This window comes from Phalangium opilio, unplaced genomic scaffold (assembly GCF_054372755.1).
Source record: "Phalangium opilio isolate 3A_F unplaced genomic scaffold, DU_Popi_V2 ptg000209l_1, whole genome shotgun sequence".
NCBI lineage: Eukaryota > Metazoa > Arthropoda > Arachnida > Opiliones > Phalangiidae > Phalangium > Phalangium opilio.
The window spans coordinates 6,523,180-6,545,063 of record NW_028324217.1 but is presented as its reverse complement, the minus strand read 5'-3'; the positions used below and the strand labels follow the sequence as shown (position 1 = coordinate 6,545,063).

The 21,884-nt window shown below is 36.0% G+C and overlaps 4 protein-coding genes across 7 annotated transcripts; all 4 read right to left on the bottom strand.

The window, feature by feature from the left end:
* Positions 1-665: 665 nt before the first annotated feature.
* On the bottom strand, positions 666-5,868 carry LOC149618719 (uncharacterized). The gene is made up of 4 exons (XM_089853936.1): positions 5,834-5,868; positions 4,283-4,375; positions 3,271-4,219; positions 666-3,193 (listed from the first exon to the last, which is right to left on the bottom strand). The coding sequence occupies exon 4, from the start codon at positions 3,117-3,119 to the stop codon at positions 1,149-1,151; it is 1,971 nt and encodes a 656-aa protein (XP_089710062.1). The 5' UTR covers positions 3,120-3,193; positions 3,271-4,219; positions 4,283-4,375; positions 5,834-5,868; the 3' UTR covers positions 666-1,148.
* Positions 4,652-8,571, bottom strand: LOC149618718 (uncharacterized). 2 transcript variants are annotated; one of them, XR_016375135.1, is made up of 8 exons: positions 8,343-8,571; positions 8,182-8,269; positions 7,951-8,103; positions 7,358-7,481; positions 7,079-7,296; positions 6,381-6,458; positions 6,160-6,303; positions 6,016-6,098 (listed from the first exon to the last, which is right to left on the bottom strand). XR_016375135.1 is itself a non-coding variant. In XM_089853937.1 (7 exons), exons 1-7 carry the CDS (start codon positions 8,384-8,386, stop codon positions 5,870-5,872), a joined length of 1,155 nt encoding a protein of 384 aa, XP_089710063.1. In that variant the 5' UTR covers positions 8,387-8,570; the 3' UTR covers positions 4,652-5,869. The 2 variants fall into 2 exon arrangements, 1 of the variants encoding a protein (XP_089710063.1); XM_089853937.1 differs by having other exon boundaries at positions 4,652-6,098; positions 6,160-6,458; positions 8,343-8,570.
* A 1,545-nt stretch (positions 8,572-10,116) lies between these two features.
* On the bottom strand, positions 10,117-14,169 carry LOC149618717 (uncharacterized). Its single transcript, XM_089853938.1, has 2 exons — positions 14,094-14,169; positions 10,117-13,644 (listed from the first exon to the last, which is right to left on the bottom strand). Exon 2 carries the CDS (start codon positions 12,998-13,000, stop codon positions 11,966-11,968), a length of 1,035 nt encoding a protein of 344 aa, XP_089710064.1. The 5' UTR covers positions 13,001-13,644; positions 14,094-14,169; the 3' UTR covers positions 10,117-11,965.
* A 1,002-nt stretch (positions 14,170-15,171) lies between these two features.
* Positions 15,172-18,310, bottom strand: LOC149618716 (uncharacterized). 3 transcript variants are annotated; one of them, XM_089854100.1, is made up of 2 exons: positions 18,180-18,310; positions 15,172-16,980 (listed from the first exon to the last, which is right to left on the bottom strand). In XM_089854100.1, the coding sequence occupies exons 1-2, from the start codon at positions 18,190-18,192 to the stop codon at positions 16,037-16,039; spliced, it is 957 nt and encodes a 318-aa protein (XP_089710226.1). In that variant the 5' UTR covers positions 18,193-18,310; the 3' UTR covers positions 15,172-16,036. The 3 variants fall into 3 exon arrangements, with proteins under 3 accessions (XP_089710226.1, XP_089710227.1, XP_089710228.1); XM_089854101.1 differs by lacking the exon at positions 18,180-18,310 and adding an exon at positions 17,674-18,055; XM_089854102.1 differs by lacking the exon at positions 18,180-18,310 and adding an exon at positions 17,109-17,620.
* Positions 18,311-21,884: the final 3,574 nt, after the last annotated feature.

Sequence of the window (21,884 nt, the reverse complement as noted above, 5' to 3'; positions counted from 1 at the left end):
ACCTCTATAAAGACTGAGTAAAGTCTCTAAAAATTCTTTAGATTAAAATATTCATAATTTCGAAGACTATTCGGGAGTAATTCACTAGCATCTTTGCTTGGACTATTTAAGACAACGTGTATCTATTTTTTATTTATTTTTCTCGTCTTGGGCTGATATTGCATCATAAAATAAATTTTACAATACCTGAACTTCAATGAATTAATAATCCTCAGTCTTATCGTTCGGTTTTTCGAACTTAGTCCAAATCGAGACGTTTTTCTATAATATCTTATCTGAGATAATACAATGGTATAAATAGACCATTCCATTTATTCCAGAGGCGAATGAAGCACCGCTAGAGGCAGCGCGAGTCGTGTAGTGAACTCGGGCCCCGTCTGGCGTGTCCTCTTGGCACAAGGGAAATGACCTAACAGGCCGCCATTCAGCCTGTGTGTTAATTTCTCTGTAAGTAATTAATTGAATGGTCAATTTAGCTTCATTCGCGTTAATTCAAATTAAGGCTTAATTTAATAACAGAGTCTTTTAGAATAAATTGATACCACTTTCTAAAGAATTTTGAATCGTTTAATTCGAATTTCAGTTCGAAAAAACATTTGTTTTCTAAGAAGATTACGATAATTTCTGGTTTATAAGCTACCTTAACACCACGTGACGCTGACGCTTTCAGCTGAGAGCGCGCTCTTTTATTTTTGAGGTAACCATGGCTAGAGTTTCCTTGGGCCATTTTTTTTAAATACTCTATGTCCTTAAGCTTAGCATATCTACAGTAATTAAAATAAACTGTATGTTTTTTGGTTAGTTTTCTTAATGATTTTAATGTTATTTTTTAAATCTATAGCGACTTTAAGTTAATTGTCTGTAAGTTTAATTCTCACTGAAACAAAATCGATTCATACGCATTGAAGAAATAATATAATAAATGTTTTATTTATTTTCTTTACGTTACAATTCGAATGATTTTAATGTATTTAATCTATCTAATCTATCTTAGGATTATTTTTAGTCAATTTCGTTATCCTTTGAACAAAAATCAATTCATATGCATTATATAAATATTTTTATATAGATTTTAATTATTTTCTTTAAATTACAATTGTAATGAACCATTTGGACTGAAAAATAATAATATGTACTTGATGCCATAGTTAGGTTGGTAAATCCGCGTCACGTTTGATTCTAATGACGCGACTGTTTTCGTCTTTACGCAAAAGTATCTTGCCATCTTTAACCCAAACGAATTTATATCCCTTATCTTTAGCCAATTCTTTGGCGCGATGCAGAAGCTTCTTGTTGTAAACCGTTAACTTCTGATTGACGAAAATCTTCTCCAATTTCAAGGAAGGATCCAAAGCCGAAGACGTGATTCCCGAAGACCTTTTTTCTTGAAATGCTTTCAACCAGTTCTGAGTCGTTTCGAAAGTACGGAACTTTACTTCAACTACGTTTGAGCAATTGGTAGCAGCGCAAGCACTGTCAGTGGCAGGTGAAATTTTAATTGGTCGATGTACGCTGATGATGTTGTCTTTATCTTGCAGGGATAAACCCAAAATTGTAGCTAATCTTAACAAAATAAAATCTAAATCCTCGTTTTCTGTCGATTCAATTCCTGTAATCTCCAAAATATTTTTACAGTTTTCTTGATCATACGATTTAGCTTTCGTTTCCAAACTTTCCAATCGTGTTAAAATTGTTTGCAAAGTTTTATCAAATTGAAATAATTTCTGGTTCACCTTTTCTAATCCTTTTTCGACATTTTTGTTTGTTTTGACAACATAATCTGATTTATTCGAAGCCGAACTCTGACCTGGGTTTAATTTTATTGTGTTAGCGCATCGCTCGGCGTAACTTTGTATTACTTCAACGGCGTCGGTACTTTGATTTTCCAAAGCCAAGTGTAATGGTGTCTTGCCATTTTTGTTTAAAACATTTATATCAGCCCCATTTTGTAACAACTTTCTGATGACATTCTTATGATTTTTTGCCGCAGAATAATGTAACGCCGTATCGTTACTTAAACCATTGGTTTGGTTAACTTCGGCTCCATTATGTATTAAAGACACAACAACGTCATCGAGATTCTTCTCGCAAGCAAAACTTAACGGGGAGCGGTCGGCCTTATTAGGAAGCGACACATTGGCACCATTTTGTATAAGTGTAAGTGCCATGCTTCTTTCCCCTTTTTGACAGGCCAGGTTTAAAACAGTGTTTCCCTCTTCATCAAGTTCGTTAACATCAGCTCTATTATGTAGTAAAGATACAACAACACTGGTAAGACCATTCTCGCAAGCAAAGCTTAATGGCGACCGTTTCTCGTTATTACGCACATTCACATTGGCACGATTCTCTATAAGAACGAGTGGCATGTCATTTTTTCCATTTCTGCAGGCAAGGTGTAAAGCAGTGTTTCCATCCTTATCAACTTCGTTAATGTCAGCTCCATTACGTATTAAGGAAACAACAACGTTGATGAGATTATTTTCGCAAGCAAAGCTTAATGGCGACCGATTCTCCTTATTACGCGCATAAACATTGGCATCATTTTCTATAAGAATGAGAGCCATGCCACTTTTTCCATTTTTGCATGCCAGGTGTAAAGCAGTGTTTTCATCCTTATCAACTTCGTTAACGTCAGCTCCATTATGTAGTAAAGATACAACAACGTCCGTGAGATTGTTCTTGCACGCCAAACGTAATGGTGACATATACTTGTTATTTCTTACGTTCACATTGGCACCATTTTCTATAAGATTAAGGGCCGTTTTTGCAGCCTGGTTTCCGCACGCTATGGTTAATGCAGTGTCTTCATATATGTTAACTGCGTTTATGTCAGCTCTGTTACGTATTAACGATGTGGCCACTAAGGTATTTCCCCTGAAAGACGCGAACATTAATCCGGTATTGTCATATTTATTACGCGCATTTACATTAGCGCCTTTTTCAATTAGAGCTAGAGCAATAGTCGTAACATCAATATAGCAAGCTAGGATTAAAGGCGTTCTTTCATGATCGTCGAATTTGTCTTCTAAATTCACTCCTTCGTTGATCAACTTTAAAACTTCATCGAGGTTTTTTCTACAAACCGCGTTATACAGTCGTCTATCTTTCTTTTGATCCATCTTTAGTAGATACGCTTAACGTTTTAGGTTTCAGGCGTTATATTCTGTATTGAAACCTTCATACAAGTACCACCCTGCATTGATTAAAAATTGGACTTCGATTTTTAAAATATTGAACCAAAAACAGACAACTATGAAAATGTTTACATACCTCAATTATTTGCTTCGATGCTGCGATAAATGAAGTTGCAGCCAATGCACCGCGGTTTCTCCAAAATGTTAATGTAGACAAAAATATGGTTATTTTAAGCTTATCAAATTATGGGGCGTTTACCGATTAGCTCATCTTTTGAGTTTTTTTTTATCAGAACGTAGGTCTTTGTAGATATGACTTCAAACCCGTTTGTATATCTGCATGATGTTCTGTTTTAGACGAGGGGTCGGACGTTTTTGAAAAAGTGTACAGGATTTCATTTTATTTCGTCGGATTTGATGAAATCCATCGGATTTTTCGACTTTTTCCCGTGATTTTGTTGGATTTTTTGATTTTTTCCCGTGATTTCGTCGGATTTTTCGATTTTTTCCCCGTGATTTCGTCGGATTTTTCGATTTTTTCCCCGTGATTTCGTCGGATTTTTCGATTTTTTTCCCGTGATTTTGTCGGATTTTTCGATTTTTTCCCCGTGATTTCGTCGGATTTTTCGATTTTTTTCCCGTGATTTCGTCGGATTTTTCGATTTTTTTCCCGTGATTTCGCCGGATTTTTCGATTTTTTCCCGTGATTTCGTCGGATTTTGTGATTTCTTTTGTAATGGATTTCGCGATTTCTTTACCAATTTGTGATTCGCTTCTGATTTTGTGATTTCTTTGTTTATTTTGTGATTTCTTTACTGATCTTGTGATTTTTTCACTTATTTTGTGATTTCTTTACTGATTTTGTGATTTCTTTACTGATCTTGTGATTTTTTTACTTATTTTGTGATTTCTTTACTGATTTTGTGATTTCGTTGCTGATTTCGTATCTTTTATGGGATTTCGAAATCGGCATTGATTTTGGATTTCTTAAGTTGGATTTCGCTGGGTAGCATACGGGATTTCATGAATGACCGACCCCTTGATTTTAGATCCTGATTTACAACTTTAATTTTAATATAACGATGCTAAAAGTAAATCATGATGCTAAAATGCAACGGGGCTTAACGGTTGGAGTTGTCGGTACCAACCTTGAAAAACTCAATGAAACGACTGTTGAAACCTTGCCTTAGTGCTACTGGTATTAGCCATGTAGTTTGGTCAGATTTGCTATGGGGTTGCTTCTGTAAATAAAACCAAACATTCACACAAACAAAACACTTTCTCAAATATATATAAGACTCTGGCGGGGGGTTCTCGGACCCAACCTTGAGGATATTTCAACTTAAAACACATCTAATGAACCTTATTCCGCTAAGGTTCCTGATAACAAGCACGCAATTTGGTTAATCAAATTGGAAAATTAATGAATTTCAACTATGCATGAAGAACAAACATACAAGTATTTAAAAAAAGACTTTATCAATTATACTATACATATATATATATGATATGTTCGAATAACAATACTTGAAAATTATAATATTTACCATTAGTAAATTACAGTTAAAATATATGAAAACGTAACCCTCTAATTCTCTTCCTAAATATTGCGAGACAAAATTAATGTTTATTTGATATGGGTTGAATTTATTTTGAAGGGACCTGTTTATACTCGCATACGAACGCAAACAGAACCATTGGGATGAAAACTATATGCGTTTTTGGACCTAATTCACGAGTTTTCTCATAAGAGTTTTACTTTTATTTAATTTGTGGCATTAGTGAATATGGCGGCGTGTCACAAACTGTTTTTCCAAAAATACGAACCAATTACTATATTTTCTTAAAACATTTTTTCCAGGAAATGATCGCTTTCCAATTCAAAAATAACAGTAAAACTGTAAATCCAAGCGCGTTTCAAAATGAACCAATTGTTACGTCAACCGCGAGTGTCCATTCAAGTATGTGCAGAATTTAAAATTTTAGTTGTGATTTGAAATGACAAATGTTGAAATTTCTCCACGAGATTTCAACATTTCCAGAATTTTTAGACTGATTTCCCGTTATTGCCGCAGATTACTTGTGATTTCTGTTTGTATTCCAATGAATTTCGGTGTTTTTTTTTTAGTGAATTGCTTGATTACCGCTGTATTCTTCCTGAATTACGATGAATGCAGTGATTATAGAGTGACTATTTCCATTTCAACTGATAACGATTTTAATTTTGTATTTTCGAATTCCTCGATTGATTATGTGCGATTATTTCATGAAATGTGTGATTACCGAGGTGATTACCAAAGATTACTAATAAACCATGTGATTATTACGGATTTTTTCAAGATTTCACGTGATTTCCAGTAATTATAGGAAATTTTTGATTACCGTTGTTTATACCCACAAAAATAATTATCATTACCGATGATTTTCTAAGAATTCTAAAAATCAAGTAATCGATTTCTGCGGTTTTGTACACCTGATTATTCAAGTGACTCCCCCTCGGAAAAGTGATTTCAATTTTATCTTACAATATCTATTTTTAATGCTATCCTATGTATACTATGTTGTACTTTTAGAACAAGATGAGCCCGGCGAAGTTATACTTTTGCGCAAATTTCAACCGAGTGAAATTAGTATTATAAAAAATGTAGCGAGTACTCTCCTGGAGAATTTTGAAATAAATTAACTTGTGAAATGCTCACGTTGTCAGATTTTCTTTCAAAGACGCAGTAGATATATTAAGATGAACACATGTTAACTTTCAACGTATTGATGTATATTTCGAAAAAGAGAATGATGAAGGAGGCGGAAAAGCCCAGAATACAGACACGGAAAATGGCCTTAAAAGCTTCCACGTTAATTACGACGAAAGCATCCAGTGTTTCGACTGTCTGACAAGGATGCAATTCCTTTTTGAGAGATGGGTTCAGGTCCTCGTAGCAATCACCCTCAGTCAGCTGGCGTAATCTAACAAATGAAAAATTTAACACCACCATAATTAACTCGGAACTTTAAATTAGAAACTAACCTTTTGTTGACTGTCTCAATCAAGGTTTGCGAAATGTTTCTTCTGAAATACAACGCCTTATAGGCTGTCATTAAAGGTTTGCTTAATTTCATTTTACAAATTCCTGATTTAGCGTATCTCGTCGTGATTACATTCCACAGAATACTGTCAGACGAGATGATGAACTTCTCTCGATTTTCGATTCCCGCATGAATATTCGCATTTTTAAATAAGTTGCTTACTTTCTGGTAACACGTATGTGGGTTTGCGTCAGCTCGTTTTGTCACTTCCGCAAATGCGGGACTAGTCCATGCATTTTTCTAAACAAAAAATTAAAAAAAAGTCAATATTGTTTTATCTTTCTCATAATAATTGAAGGGCGTTGAAGGAGACATGCCGTCACAAAAGCAATTTTTCCAATTTTAGCACTAACAAATTGAAGAACAAGTAAGCTCTAAGCTGTTAATTTCTAAGCCTAATGGTAAATATCGTACACGCTTAGTGGCTAACCTCGTCGCCAAATTTTCTTTCAAAATCGATAATTTAGTAAGTATCTTTTGCCGTGTATCCAAAAATCCATTAATTTCCCAAGAGAAAGGATTGTGGAAAAGCGTTGTTGTTCATTAATTTTTCATTTAAAGCATAGCACGGCTGCAGTGGATCCCCTACATGTTAACTTTCCTTACGAACTCCAGTTTTGGCTTGGCGACGCTAGAGACATTTGTGGGCGGGATTTATAAGCGCATGTATAAATCCCGCCCACTAGCCTTTGCCAAGCCAAACCCGGAGTTCAGGAGGAAAGTCCCCTTGTAGGGGATTCACTAGACCCTCGCTATGCTTTAATGAAGCGTCTATATAACTAGGCCACCTCAGTAAAAGGTTCCATCCTGTAAGACACTAACCGTGTATGTTCATAAACCGCATTGCTTTCTAACATTACCTGAATATAACTATAAACTGCACCGCTTTTCATCAAAAAAGGATCTGCATGCGGAAAGTTAAATATATCGTCTATCTTATCGAAAGGTAGGGCTTTCGATTTGTTCGAAAACTGCGATGTCATTTCCGAAGATACGAACACCAGTACTACGAATGAAGCCAGACTCCACACGATAGAAAGAAACCGAGTGACTCCCTCGCACTTCAAATTTTGGGGACCTTAATAGAAGACACAGTTATCATTTTAAAACGGACGGAGAGTTTCTTTTAACGGTTTTACTCGTTCCCAGAAGGCATTGCAACAAAAACAAGGAAGGAAGATCCGACTTCACTTTTAAGTATTTGGAGCTCAGTTTCCCCACCATGTAAATCAGCAGAGCCAGACCACAAAGAACCAAAACTATCTACATTAACCAAAGATCAACTATAATTTTCGACACTTTTTAATATGGTCATGGATAGATTTAACTTTAGAAGTAGGAATGGAGAAAGTTTTGTATTTACTTCAGTTCTACTCATAGCCCAGTATAGAGCCCCTCCCTCCAACACGTAAATTATCTTATTGGCACAATTAAGAAACGTTTTGATGACGTTGCTGACGGGGACGGCGAAAAATACGTAGTTCATTTTTTACCTCTGTCGCTATGACCCGCCTCTTCTTTCACACCCCCCGTCCCGGAGAAGGGTGTCCGGGACTTTGACGTGCGCCCAGACTACTCTGTTCTCCATTCCTACTTCTAAAATTGAATCTATCCCTGGTATGGTCGCAAATTTGAAGTCAAAATATTAAACTTATCTGCAGCAGTTCGTGCGGTTATCAGCTCTTACAACTTCTTTTACAATTTTATTTAGAAATTAGTTTTGTTAACTTACCCATTTGTCAATAACAGAATAAATATCATTTTCGTTCGATTGATTCGTCCCGAATAATATTTGCGTCTTCATAATCAAAAACGGGTGTGAAGTTGGAAAGGTATTGAACCGATCTTTTAACAGGGTCAGCGGGTTTAAAGCAAAATCTTGTTCCTGTGTTAGGAAAGTTTTCATTGTATTACAATAGGAAGAACTTGCTGGTCGCGTGTTTAGAATTATTATACGACTCACATTTCTCTGGAGCATACCGAGAACCCCGTTCCACGAATTACCAACTTTCATACCCCAAATTGGTTCTGTACTGGGGATGGTAGTAACGCTGTCAAAATATTTTCAGGATTGTGGTTATTGGATTGCAAAAGAACGTGAAAACTGACTCAAAATTTTATTACTTGATATTGTCAAAACGTTTTAGGACACGGAGGAATTTTATCATATAGCCAGCTATCTCTCCTTGATCTTTCACAATAACATATGGTGAATTCTGGTAACAAATATAATGTACTGCGAGTGAATTTCTACCAGGGCATGGTCAAAACAGATCATAAAAATAACCTTAAAGGGTATGCGAATTTAGAATTTCATATCATATTTTACCACGAAAGTGGTATAATGGTGCACTTTCAAGTCTCCACTTTCAAAATATCAAGTTTTAAATATAATTGAACCAACGTTTCTATTTTTAAAATCCATTGAAAAAATCACGGAAACTCAGTTTCTATATATCAATAATTTTGTCTTGTCGAGCTTGTTCGCCCGTTTGATGACATCACTATGACGTGAGGAAAAAAAAAGCGCGGGAATCCTATACGCGTCTCGAGCTTCTCGCAGTCTAAACTCTTGGTCTGGTAGCGGAGAGAGTGGCACCATCTCACGTGAAAAAATATATTTATACGGGAAACGCTTTAGCCTTTCATAAAAAGTGGATTTCAAATAATTTCATATGAAGCATTTTCAAATGCATATTGCCAAATAACCAGAAATCGAAGAATTAAAAGCTTGATATTTTTGAATTCACAGAAATTAATTCTATCTTTTGTTATATAAATCAGAGGTTTTTCAAACGAAGCTTCTCATACCCTTTAATAATTTCAAAGATCATGGGATTGGCATACTCAAAAATTAACACTGTTTGGAGAGTGGGAAGAATTTTGAAATTAAAGTTTTGCAACTCACTTCACGGAAGACTGTGGTGTAGTATTTTGCAATTTCGCCGTTCATCATGTCTTCATGCCTTCTTTAGATTAATTTAGTATACTCATGTACACCTACTTTACTTTTCTAGGTGCGACGGCTGCAATTGCATTGCGAAAGGAACTTTATTTAGGTTTTATTTCACCTTACGTTCGATTTTTCTGTTTTGGGTTCATATCTGAGTGTGACCTTTTAAGAAATCGTGCGTCCAATACATTAAGTTCTATATCGTTTATTGCTTTTAACGTTTCCAACCATTCTCTTAAGAGCTTTAACATGTACGCATAGTTTTTCTGATATAAGTAGGTGTACTTTAAAGGAGAGTACCACGACAGAAAGAACGAAAGTTGGAAAACCAAAATAAACCTCTCCGAGTCGAGACGCAATTAAGAGGTTTTTCTTAAATAATTAAATAAATATAATTGATATAATCGTCATTAATTTACCTTAATTCTAGTTAAATCGTTTTTAGAAACTTTACTCCTAAAATCATTTTAAACATAGCTACTGTTGACGTTTGAATTCAAGCGTATGCCTCTTTAACAATATTTTTGAAATTTAGGGTAGTTAAGGCGATTCATTCACGTTAAATGATAAGAAACCCCGAAATTGCGTGGCGTGGAAGCCCTGCCATTGGGAGGTTAGACGTTTTTCGTAACGCTAGCCCGATCGCCACGTACTTCTTAATCATAAAGCCAAAAATTGCTTTCTGCGAACATGTTTACACTCGAAAGCGGTGACAGACGCACACACAGACAAGTCCAGTGTAATACCTCACCGTGACGTCATCGTCTTCGGAGAGGTATAAAGTAATAATAAGTATATCAAATTGCATCGAAATGTTACAACCTTGGAAACACCATTCTCATCTAAACTTACAACCGGACGCTCTATGGAGGCCAATCAATACCGTACCTATAAAACTTCCGTTGAAGATTTTAATAAGAATTTGAGAGATATTTTCCTGAAAAATCAGATTAAGTCGTATCTGGCTTTTATTATTAAATAATCTACAATTACAGTAGATTGACAGCATTAATTAGTTCTACCAGGGATAGACGTAATTTTAGAAGTAGGAATGGAGAACAGAGTAATGTGGGCGCGCCTCATAGTCCCGGACCCCCTTCCAGACAAAGAACGTGCTTATTTTTCGCCGTCCCCGTCGGCAACGTCATCGAAGCGTAATTTAAGTGAGCCAATAATTTAATTTAATTTAATTTAATTCAATTTTCGTTACGTGTTGGAGGGAGGGGCTCTATAATGGGCTATGAGTCGGACTGAAGTAATCACTAACAGTACTCCATTCCTACTTTTAAAATTACATCTATCCAGGGATGCATAGGATTGCGATTAGCAGTCAATTAAAAAAAATTTAAACTAATTTCATATTTTTGTGTAAGTTGCGCCGCATGGTTGATAAAATAATTGCTACCATGCGGCCAATCTCAGCGTTCTTAAAAAGCCAGTTTAGAAAAGAAAATTATGTTAACGATAATTTTGTAAATAAATAAATTTTAAAATCACTCGGAAGTATTTCCTGAATGCTTCACTATGCACATTGGTCTTATAATTAGTAGAAGAATCGATAAAAAAATCACTTGATTTTCTGTAACTTAATTATAAATTATTATTAAGAGTTCTAATCGATTGAAAATTGTTCATAATATGTAGTTTCGGTCTATTCCCAAAAAAGTGACTTTAAGCAGGAGTCCATCACACTTGGAGTACAAAAATCAAGCTTTCCCCCATACCCTCTTCAGGGCTCAATTCAGTCAAACAACGCGACGCTAGCGCCACCACACAAATTCTCGTGTCTGAGAGAGCCGTGCGATAGTGGCGGTTCCAAGAGAGAAAAAGTGTCTCTAAAGGGGTGTTTCTTTTTGGCTTTTGAATTTCCCGAACATAAGGGAGCCTATAAGAACAGAGGGCGTGTCTGAGAGGATGTAAAAAATGACAACGGAAATTCCCCAGAACGCGTGGATATTAGGGTTAGGGACCCGGTAGTTTTTTTTTAAATACGAAAAAACCTTTTTTTATCGTTTAAGTTAAGATCAAAACATTTTATGAAGAATATTATATAACTTAGTTAATTTAGTCTTCTGAATATGAGCAATATATTAAAAAATATAGAGGTAAAATAGCCGAAAGCTGATAAAAAATCCAAAATTTAAGATTTTACGTACATGAAAAAAACAGCACTTGTGGAACTCTCCCGCCAAGCCTTATTCTACTCCTTCCCCCCCCCCCCGTATACCATTTTTTGTGGTAGGGACTAGTGGCAAGAGGAAACGATAGAGAAGGGAACGTTTCGATTGGACAATACTACCCAACGTCACCCCGTTCGTGAAAAAACCACCCTCTCAGAAATATTTTTGGCGCCAAGCCCGGCTTGAAAGGGGGGGAAAATATTTCCCCAAAACTAGTCGGAAAACGGGGGGGTTGGAACAAAATATCCACACTGAAGACGGCCAGGGTATAAACCGTTACATCTCAGTACTTCGAGGGGGGTTATGGACTTCTGCTTTAAGATTATCTTGAGTCAATTTCATTCTCCCTTTAACAAAATCAATTCATGTATATTATATAAATAATTTTATATAGATTTTTAAATTTTTTCCTTTACGTTGCAATTCTAATGATTTTAATGCCATTTAATCAATATAAAGCGACTTTTAGATTTTTTTGTGTCACTTTCATTCACCCTAAATTAATTCAAATGCATTATACAAATAAAATCAAATAGATTATAATTATTTTCATTACGTTACAATTTTTATTGAACCATTTGATCTGAAAAATAATTATGTACTTGATGCTATAGTTAGGCCGGTAAATCCGAGTCACGTTTGATTCTAATGACGCGACTGTTTTCGTCTTTACGCAAAAGTATCTTGCCATCTTGAACCCAAACGAATTTATATCCCTTATCTTTAGCGAATTCTTTGGCGCGATGCAAAAGTTTCTTGTTGTAAAGCGTTAACTTCTGATTGACGAAAATCTTCACCGATTTCAAGGAAGGATCCAAAGCCGAAGACGTGATTCCTGAAGACCTTTTTTCTTGGAATGCTTTCAACCAATTTTGAGTTGTTTCCAAAGTACGAAACTTTACTTCAATCACGTTTGAGCAATTAGTAGCAGCGCAGGCACTGCCAGTGGCAGGTGAAATTTTAATTGGTCGATGTACGCTGATGATGTTGTCTTTATCTTGCAGAGATAAACCCAAAATGTCAGCTAATTTTGTCAAAATTAGATTTAAATCCTCGTTTTCTTTCGATTCAATTCCTGCAATTTCCAAAACATTTTTAAAATTTTCTTGATCATTTGATTTAGCTTTCGTTTCCAAATGTTCCAATCGTGTTAACATTGTTTGCAAAGTTTTATCAAATTGTAATAATTTCTGGTTCACCTTTTCTAATCCTTCTTCGACACTTTTGTTTGTTTTGACGACATCATCTGATTTATTCGAAGCCGAACTCTGACCTGGGTTTAATTTTATTGTGTTAGCGGATCTTTCGGCGTAACTTTGTATTACTTCAACGGCGTCTTCTTCTTGATCATTCGATTTCGTTTTCGTTTCCAACCGCGTTAATATTGTTTGCAAGTTTTTATCGAAGCTGCCCGTTAATAATTTTAATTCGCCTAATTTCTGATTCACCTTTTCGAATTCTTTTTCGACATATTTGTTTGATTTGACTGCATCTTCCACTTTCTTTGAAGTCGAACTCTGACTTGGGTTTAATTTTGGTGTGTTAGCGCATAGCTCGGCGTATCTTCGTATTACTTCAACGGCGTCGGTTCTATGGTTTTCGAAAGCCAAATGTAATGGTGTCTTGCCATTTTTGGTTAAAGCATTCATATCAGCGCCATTATGTAACAGCACGCTGATGATATCCTTATGATTTTTTACCGCAGCATAATGTAACGCCGTTTCGTTATTTAAACCATTGATTTCGTTAACTTCAGCTCGATTGTGCAATAAAGATACGACAACCGGGAAGAGTTCATTCTCTCAAGCCAAACTTAACGGAGAGCGGTGGTCCTTATTACGAAGGGTCACATTGGCACCATTTTCTATAAGAATAGAGGCCATTTCTGCCCTCCGATTTTTGCACGCTAGATTCAAAGCAGTGTCTCTATCTATTTTGACTGCGTTTAAATCAGCTTTTTTACGTATTAGTGAAGTGGCTAATATGGTGTTTCCATGTCTAGACGCGTGCATTATTGCGGTGTAGCCATTTTTATTACGCGCGTTTACATTAGCGCCCTTTTCAATTAGGGCAAGTGCAATATTCGTTTCATTAACATAGCAAGCTTGGATTAAAGGCGTACATTCATCATACTCAACTGTATCTTCTATATTCACTCTTTCGTTGAGTAACTTTAAAACCTCATTGATGTTTCCCTTACTGACGGCCTTATACAGTCGTGACTCGTTCGTTTCCGCCATTTTTATTAGTATGGTTAACACCTTTAGATTGCATGGGACCTTCTAGTACCAGCCTGCATTAATTAAAATTAATGTTGGATTTTAAATATTTTAAACCATAACAGACAGTTACGCATAATTCTTCAGGAGTACTTTAATTTCTTCTACTTGGAATCTTTACGAGACCGTAGACCCCATAATAATATTTGTTTGAAGGTAAAGCAAAGGGCTTAAAACTTTGTAAAACCCCCAGCTACGCCTTCCTTTATTGGCTATTCACATATATAGGACAACAGCAGACCCTAGTTTGGTCTACTAGAGTTCATAGGTCAAGGGTGTCGCGGCGCAGGTCGCTTAATACGTCAATATCACTTGCTTTCCAAGTTGAAATACATTAATCATTAGGTCAAGGGTGACGGTTTCAAAACCACCTTCCCTTTAATTCAAGCATAAAGGCCCAGAAAATAACCTGCTACAAATTCCAAGAAGAAGAAATCTACGTACTTCTGATATTTTTACATACCTCAATTATTAGCTGTGGTAAATTAAGCCTTAAACCGAGGCAAAGAGCGTGTTCTGAAACTGAAAATGTAGACCGAACTAAATAACCTAATAGCAGAAATCCTTTAAAGAAATCAATTTCTGGGAAGTACGCCGAACAACTTATCTTATCAGTCACGTTGTGTTTCACTGTTTCCCCAAGAAAGTACATGTGCGAAAGATATATTTTTTAGTTTCTTATCTGAACTTCAATCAAAAGGAAGCTAGATAAAAATGACCAAGGGTTCATTTAGTGCAAATATTAAGTGTATTTTCAGTATTCTGGGAGATTTAAAATTCGACTTTTGTGTGAGTTTCTATCCCGATGACCAAAGTTCCAACGTACGTGTATAGCTTTAACTAAAGCAAGTCTTGTCTGTGGTTTAGTTTAAACGAAGGCCACTAGATACTCCCTTGATCGAGAGGTGGAGTTGACTGACTCTCTAATTGCATTTTCCATTGGGGTCGCCTGGGAGCGCTCCTAGATCACTCCTTATTTTGTTGATACGTCATCCAAGTCATCTCTCTACTCTAGCTCGGAAGACCTGTTGCTCCCCATGAAAAACAAAAGTACTTTTTCAGAGCGGTTTTGTGATGTCTAGAGATGGGCCGATACCAGTTTTAACCGATACCGATATCATTCGATACTTGGGAAACCGATACGTACCGATACCGATATTTTACCCCATCCTTCGAATAAACCGATATTAAACCGATACCGATATATTAACCGATATCAATAATAAAATAAATAAGAAAATAGATGCTATAATATAAGTTGTAGAGATGGGCCGATACCGATCCCATATCGGTATTGGTACCGATATTTGGCTTTAACCGATATATCGGTATCGGTTAAAAATGAACCGATATTTTTTTTAAAAATATCGGGTAGAAATATTTTTTCATTTATAACCGAACCCAACTTTGAGTAACTCCTCTAGTGTTACTAAAATCGTTTTATATGTATTTATATATATAGATTCTATAATAATTTGTAGTGTTTTGAAACGGAAACTAAAGTGAAAAAAACCTGTCATGTAATGAATCTACAAACATAATTATTTATATAAATCATTTATGTTTATTACTAATGATTAGGCAATAAAACTATCTAGTACGCAATTACCATTTAAAATAAATCAAGTCATAAAACATTTCGTTACATATTAAAGCAAAAGATTGTGAAGGTCACTCGTCACTTAAGAATTAAAATTAATAAAAATACACATATTCAAAGCCTTGGAATCAGGCGGTCCTTGAATTCAATATTTTCTTTGAGACTAAATCCTCCCTTATTATTAGCAATAGACCGATACCACATTACCACTATTGAATAGCGACACTTGCGACATCTGTTAAGTTTAATTTCAAACAGTCAAAGCTAACTTATAGTCAAATATACAAGCACAGATATGTTTTAAAAGGATCACCAAATGCGCAATATATTAGAAAACACTAATTATTCAAGTTGCATCTTCATCTCAGAAATTAGATTGTTATGTTCAATATGTCACTATTATTATGTTCAATACTTCACTAATTTATTAAAATGATAGACGTGGTCATCAAAATTTAACTTAGATTTCTTTACAGATGATACTGAAATTGACCACGTTCAAACGAAGGTCAATTAGATGAAAATGTAAAGACTGTAGATTCGGTTGTAATTTTCATTCTAAAAATATTCTAGTGACTTTTAGTATCCCTTTAAGAGGTTCTGATTGACTACAGTAATTCCGTAACTCCTAAATTGAGGAATTCTAATAAAATCTAGTTAAGTTTGCTAACTTAATTATAACTTTGAAGAGTTCTAATCGATTAAAAAATATATGTTCATATTTTGTGGTTTCGGTCTATTCCCAATAAAGTCAATTTAACTCCTAATGATATTGCACGATAATTATGATTTTAGTAATTAAAAAATTAGGGCGAAACGGGACTTCCAGCGATACACGTCAATAGTTTACGTCTAAGATAGTCAAAGAGACCCTTATGCCTTGTATGCACCACGGACACTGTCAAATCGTATCTCTCACCATCCGTAGGTGCTGGTGTGCTATACGAAATATTATGCTGAAAGAACGTGCTTATGATAGCTGTATTTCTGTATTCAGACGCTAACATCAAAGGGGTCCTATTAGAATCATCTCTGATGCTGTGATCGGCTCCTCTTTTCAAAAGAAGTCGAACAAAATCCTTGCCATCCAATTTAATGGAAGCATAATGTAACGGCGTCCAATCGCACTCATCTTGTGCGTTTGGAACCGCTCCGGCATCGAGTAACAACCGAACAACGTCAATATCCCCTAAAATACACGCGCGATGTAAGGGGGTCCTCCTGAGTTCGAAACACTTGACATTAACATTGGCACCATGCATCAACAAAAGTTTTATAATGGAATAGTGCCCCATTTCGCAGGCGCATTGCAAGGCGGTTTTTCCCGAGCTTTCGATATTGTGAACGTTGGCTCCGTGTTTCAAAAGTAGGATTACCATGTCTTCGTGTCCGTTTACGGACGCAGTCATCAGCGGCGTACATCCGCCCTTGCTAATGGCGTTGATTTCAGCCCCTCTTTCTATCAGGGTCTCGGCTAGTTTCAGTTCGTTGTAACGGGCAGCCCAGTGAAGGGAGGTGGTACGCGTGAGGTCGAACGCTTTGACATCAGAGCCTTTGTCGATAAGAGCAAGAGCTATTTCCCGTAGGTTTACCTTGCAGGCCCATAATAAAGGAGTCATATGGTCTTCGTCTCTATCGTGGATGTCCATGTGTTGCGACAAAATGTGAGTAGCCACTTCAGTCCTTAATGAACGGGCGTCCATCAAAATGTGTTCATAACGGAATTCTTCCGGAATATTAAGGAGTTTTTCTGTTGAATTATATGTGTCAAAAGTAACGGTGGCCATAGTTAAATGTGTTGCGCGGGTTGCCGATTTTTACATGCAATTGTACTCAAGCGGAAGCCACAGAATGTTTATTTTTTATCAGTAACCTCACCTGTAAAAGCAATGACCCATAGAGCAAAGCAAACTAATAAGACATTGCAAATAAATATTCGAAAGCAGATGGTAACTTCAGTCCGACCCACAACCCAAGGAAGGGTGAAATGAATTTTAGTTCTTCATAACATCGCATTCTTATTTTGTATTAATTTGACTCGAAGGGCAGCCGATTGGTTCTTTTAATAGTTTTCTAATAATTCCAATGTCGGCAGACATAGTTTGGAAACACCGAGTTTATAAGATATGTTCCAAAAGTATGATACTACCTATACTTCGTAATGCCAAAGACTTACTGAGAGCGTGAATTGACTACACTCGGTTTTGCAGTCCATCTTCCTATTTAGTCTGTACTAAGCCTTTAACAGCGGCTCACCAGGCGTCCCTTTACCTCGAATCTTTGACGTTTCACCTACGTCACTTCATTAGAAGATCTCAGTAACCAGTGACAAACTTATGGAAGATATCTTATAAACTTATGATTGAGGTAAGAGGTACTTTCGAGGAGTCAGTGCACATAAACCGTGTTATATGAGTTTACATGCTATATTTAAAAGCCCTACCCTTAGGCAGTGATTACACGTAACCCGTAATTGCTGTACATGAAATCTGCGAGTGACCAGCTACGTTGAAAGGTCTCACGAGTGCTTAATGGAGATAGGTTACTCTACCACCATCTTAATCTCTAACCGTTTTTCATTGGCTGCTAGCACACGTACAATATCTGAGAAGATCTAACTGCCGTACTGCACTAGCACTTTCAGGGAAAGCTTCATTTTCCCTCCAAAAACATTACTTAGTGGACACTGATAATTTAAAATGACGTGAACTACGTTTACAACTTGCGAAACTGAAAGTTCTAGAATACTAATTCGTTGCTCATATCAGCTGAAGCGCTAAACGGATCCCCTTGTTTTTCTTGTACAACGTAGCAATAACACAAATGGTTTTAAACTTTTGACATTTAAGATAAGGATAACGGTCTATGTTGTCTTTAAGTAGACTAAGACGCATTAAAAACCAAGTTTAACAAAACAGTTCATTAAAGCGTAGCGTAATTAATTCTTACCTTTAATCGTCATTGTGAATTAATTAAAATTAACACGCAGCGGAGAGAATCTGAACGCGAAGGAGTCAAGCTTTCAACTGAAATAATTTTAAAGTTTTTTTCTTAAAAAAAACTATCATACTTAAGGGTTAGAATCAATAAGATAAGAACACTGAAGAAACTCTTTCACTACGTCATAAAATCAACAGGGTGCTATCAAGAAGTGATATCTAGTTTATTAGGGAGAAGGTATAAGATAAGTATTCGCGCTCCATAGTCCCAGTCCCCCTTTGAAAATACAAGGGGGGGGGGCGTAAAAGGAGGCCGGCTATTTCGCCTCTCCTCAGTCAGAAAATACGTAATTTTCGTCATTCGCGTCGTGCTGACGTGAGTTTTCAAGAACCAAAAAGATGCTGGTTGTAATTTAGAGGCGGGGATTAACTCCGGCCCTACGTTTGGACTGGAGATAAAGCTGGAAATATGGCGAATTTATAACTTCTCCCTAATAAACTAGATATCACTTCTTGGTTCTATATAGGAACAAAATGCCCGATGTGGCAAATTTTTTACTAGAATTCGCATAACATAAATTATGTTATGCTTCTTAATTTCTTTAAATAACAGAGATGCATAGAAAAAGGTGAACACATGATTGGACACAAACAAGCAGCAATATCAATGTTAAGTCAGCATTTACCTAGTAAAGTGTCAAATTGTATTTACCTAGTAAAGTGTCAAATTGTATTTACCTAGTAAAGTGTCCAATTTGTATTTACCTAGTAAAGTGTCCAATTTGTATTTACCCAGTAAAGTGTCCAATTTGTATTTACCCAGTAAAGTGTCCAATTTGTATTTACCCAGTAAAGTGTCCAATTTGTATTTACCCAGTAAAGTGTCCAATTTGTATTTACCCAGTAAAGTGTCTAATTTGTATTTGCCCAGTAAAGTGTCCAATTTGTATTTACCCAGTAAAGTGTCTAATTTGTGTTTACCCAGTAAAGTGTCCAATTTGTATTTACCCAGTAAAGTGTCCAATTTGTATTTACCCAGTAAAGTGTCCAATTTGTATTTACCCAGTAAAGTGTCCAATTTGTATTTACCCAGTAAAGTGTCCAATTTGAATTTACCCAGTAAAGTGTCCAATTTGTATTTACCCAGTAAAGTGTCCAATTTGTATTACCCAGTAAAGTGTCCAATTTGTATTTACCCAGTAAAGTGTCCAATTTGTATTTACCCAGTAAAGTGTCCAATTTGTATTTACGCAGTAAAGTGTCCAATTGCATTTACCTAGTAAAGTTTCAAATTGAATTTACCTAGTAAAGTTTCAAATTGTATTTACCTAGTAAAGTGTCAAATTGTATTTACCTAGTAAAGTGTCAAATTGTATTTACCAAGTAATGTATCAAATAGTATTTACCTAGTAATCGTAATGTGTCATGTTATAGGCTATTTAACTAGTAAATCATCAAATTGTAGTTCACTAGTGAAGTGTCAAATTGTATTTACCTTACTTTTTAGAATTTTGGACAATTATGAGAGAGTTAAATAATTTGCTGAAGACCACATCTTTGAACTTTTAAATTCAAATATTTAACTCTTCGTCTTTGACAAGGGTTGAATTTTTTTCTCAACTTGATCTATATTAGCTTTGTTAAAACAAATATCTTCGTGTATTTTAAATTTCAAAGTTCAAAACTATATTTTTTGTTTAGAGAATTTCCAAATATTAATAAAAAATAACTCCTCAAGAATTATTTAGTCTTTTGTGAGATGGACTGTAGATAAGTTTTATTTTAGAACTGAAGAAAAAATGGTTTGTTAAATTGCTTTTAAAAACTATATATTATTAAGTTATTTGAATTATGCTAAGCAACCACTTGACATAGGCATATGCAAATGGAAGAAAAATTATTGGGCACTTAGAAAGTTGTCAAAAGATGAAGCCTTTCCTATCTATTCTCGAAAATTCCATATTTATAAATTAGTGACTAAGATTTAGCACTTTAATGGTGGTGGGTTTTCGAGTAAAACATAACTACCACCCATTAACATGTCATTTGCTGCAAAACATTCGTAAAAGTGCCCTAATTTGACGAAATAGCGAAAGCCCAGAAGCATCATCTTGTTTAGTAAATTTTCTTCAAGTGCTGGTGAAATCAGAAGTCTCTTAGAGTCAGTCCACGACCAACTCCAAGAAATTTGTGTTGAAGGGTAAAATTGCTGGTTGAGGTTCGTTTGAACAAGATTGTCACATTGGCTTCCCAATGAGATAGACATAAACTCTGTTAGAAGTCCATTAAACTAGCCTAGGAAGTAAACAATTACAATAACTGCAGGTATAGCGCACGTCTCTGCTGAGGTAAGAACTCCTTTTAACTCCATGGATGAGGGGTTCGTTTTTCCCCCTATCCTAAGACTGTTTTAAACCTCGAACTCCTCTCTTGGAAATCTTTCTTCACGTGACCGGGGCGTGACTTCTTCAGCCAATATCTGGTTCTCTCCCAATAGCTGGTTAAATATATATCTCTCTCCTTGCTTTGCCCCCCGTCTTCTGAATGAGAGGAAAGTATGAATACTTTTTTTTTGATCGGCTTAACGGTCGCGCATGCGCGTTATCATTAAGTTGGCGACAAAGCGGGGTAGCGTCTGCTAGCAGTGCTGCTGGGATAGAAGGCCTGCCTATGGTGCCACAGTTCAAATGGCACCATAGTAACCTATGTTTTTGTAGTTTTATTGTAATTATTGTGTATTTACTATATTTATAATAGACAACACGTTTTCCCCTAATCCATTTAGCTTTTTTATTCACTTTATTAGTCACCATGATTGCAATTTGCAAGAAGACAGCAACACACAGAAAGCAGAGCAGACTACGTTATTTAAAAAAGCAAGGACTAAATTAGATAGCCAGTAGTTTATCCAATATGCAAAGCTAGATTCTTACTCCTAGTCGAGAGTATGAAGAGATTTTTATTTAACCAGCTATAGGGTAAATTTTGGCGTACTAGTCGCAATTAAACCGAAGGTCTGAGAATAGTTATCGCAAGGTGGCGAATGTGTCGCACTTCTTTGGTAGTGCTACACAAGAGAGGGGAGTCCTTGGTTTACTTCCTTGGCTAATTTAATAGACTTCTGTATAACGGGCGCGATAGATTCTGGATAAAAGTCTCCTATAGTCCTTTTCATTTCAATAGTTCCTCCCTTCAGCCTTGAGTTGTCAACCTATGGTGTTGTTGCACTTCTTTTCGACTTTAAATAACATAATATTTGAAAATCAATAATGCAAAAACATTAAAGTATACATAAAATTGAATTAAGTCAACTCCTACAAACGGAAATATTCGAATCAATCATAAATATTATCATAAGCGCATTAACCTCTTAAGTCTCTATGTCTGAATGTTACTTATAGAGGACTAGTCTGTTAGCCTGCAGCCTACTCCCTCTCAAAACCGTTTCATCCCAACTTTGTATTAAATTATATGTGACACTACCGCCATGATACGCATCCTTTTAGTGTACTCTACTAGTATGATGCGCACGAATTGAGTATAAAGCCCTCTCCTAGGGCCATCTAGGGGCTCATTCTGTAATTTTCGCTCCAATAATTGGTTGTACTCGAGCGCGTTTCGCGTCGCCAAAAAACCATAGTGAAAAACCAGTTTTCCTTTCGCCCCCAACGCGATAAAAAGAGAGGCCTTCAATCGTTGCCTACGTTATATCACG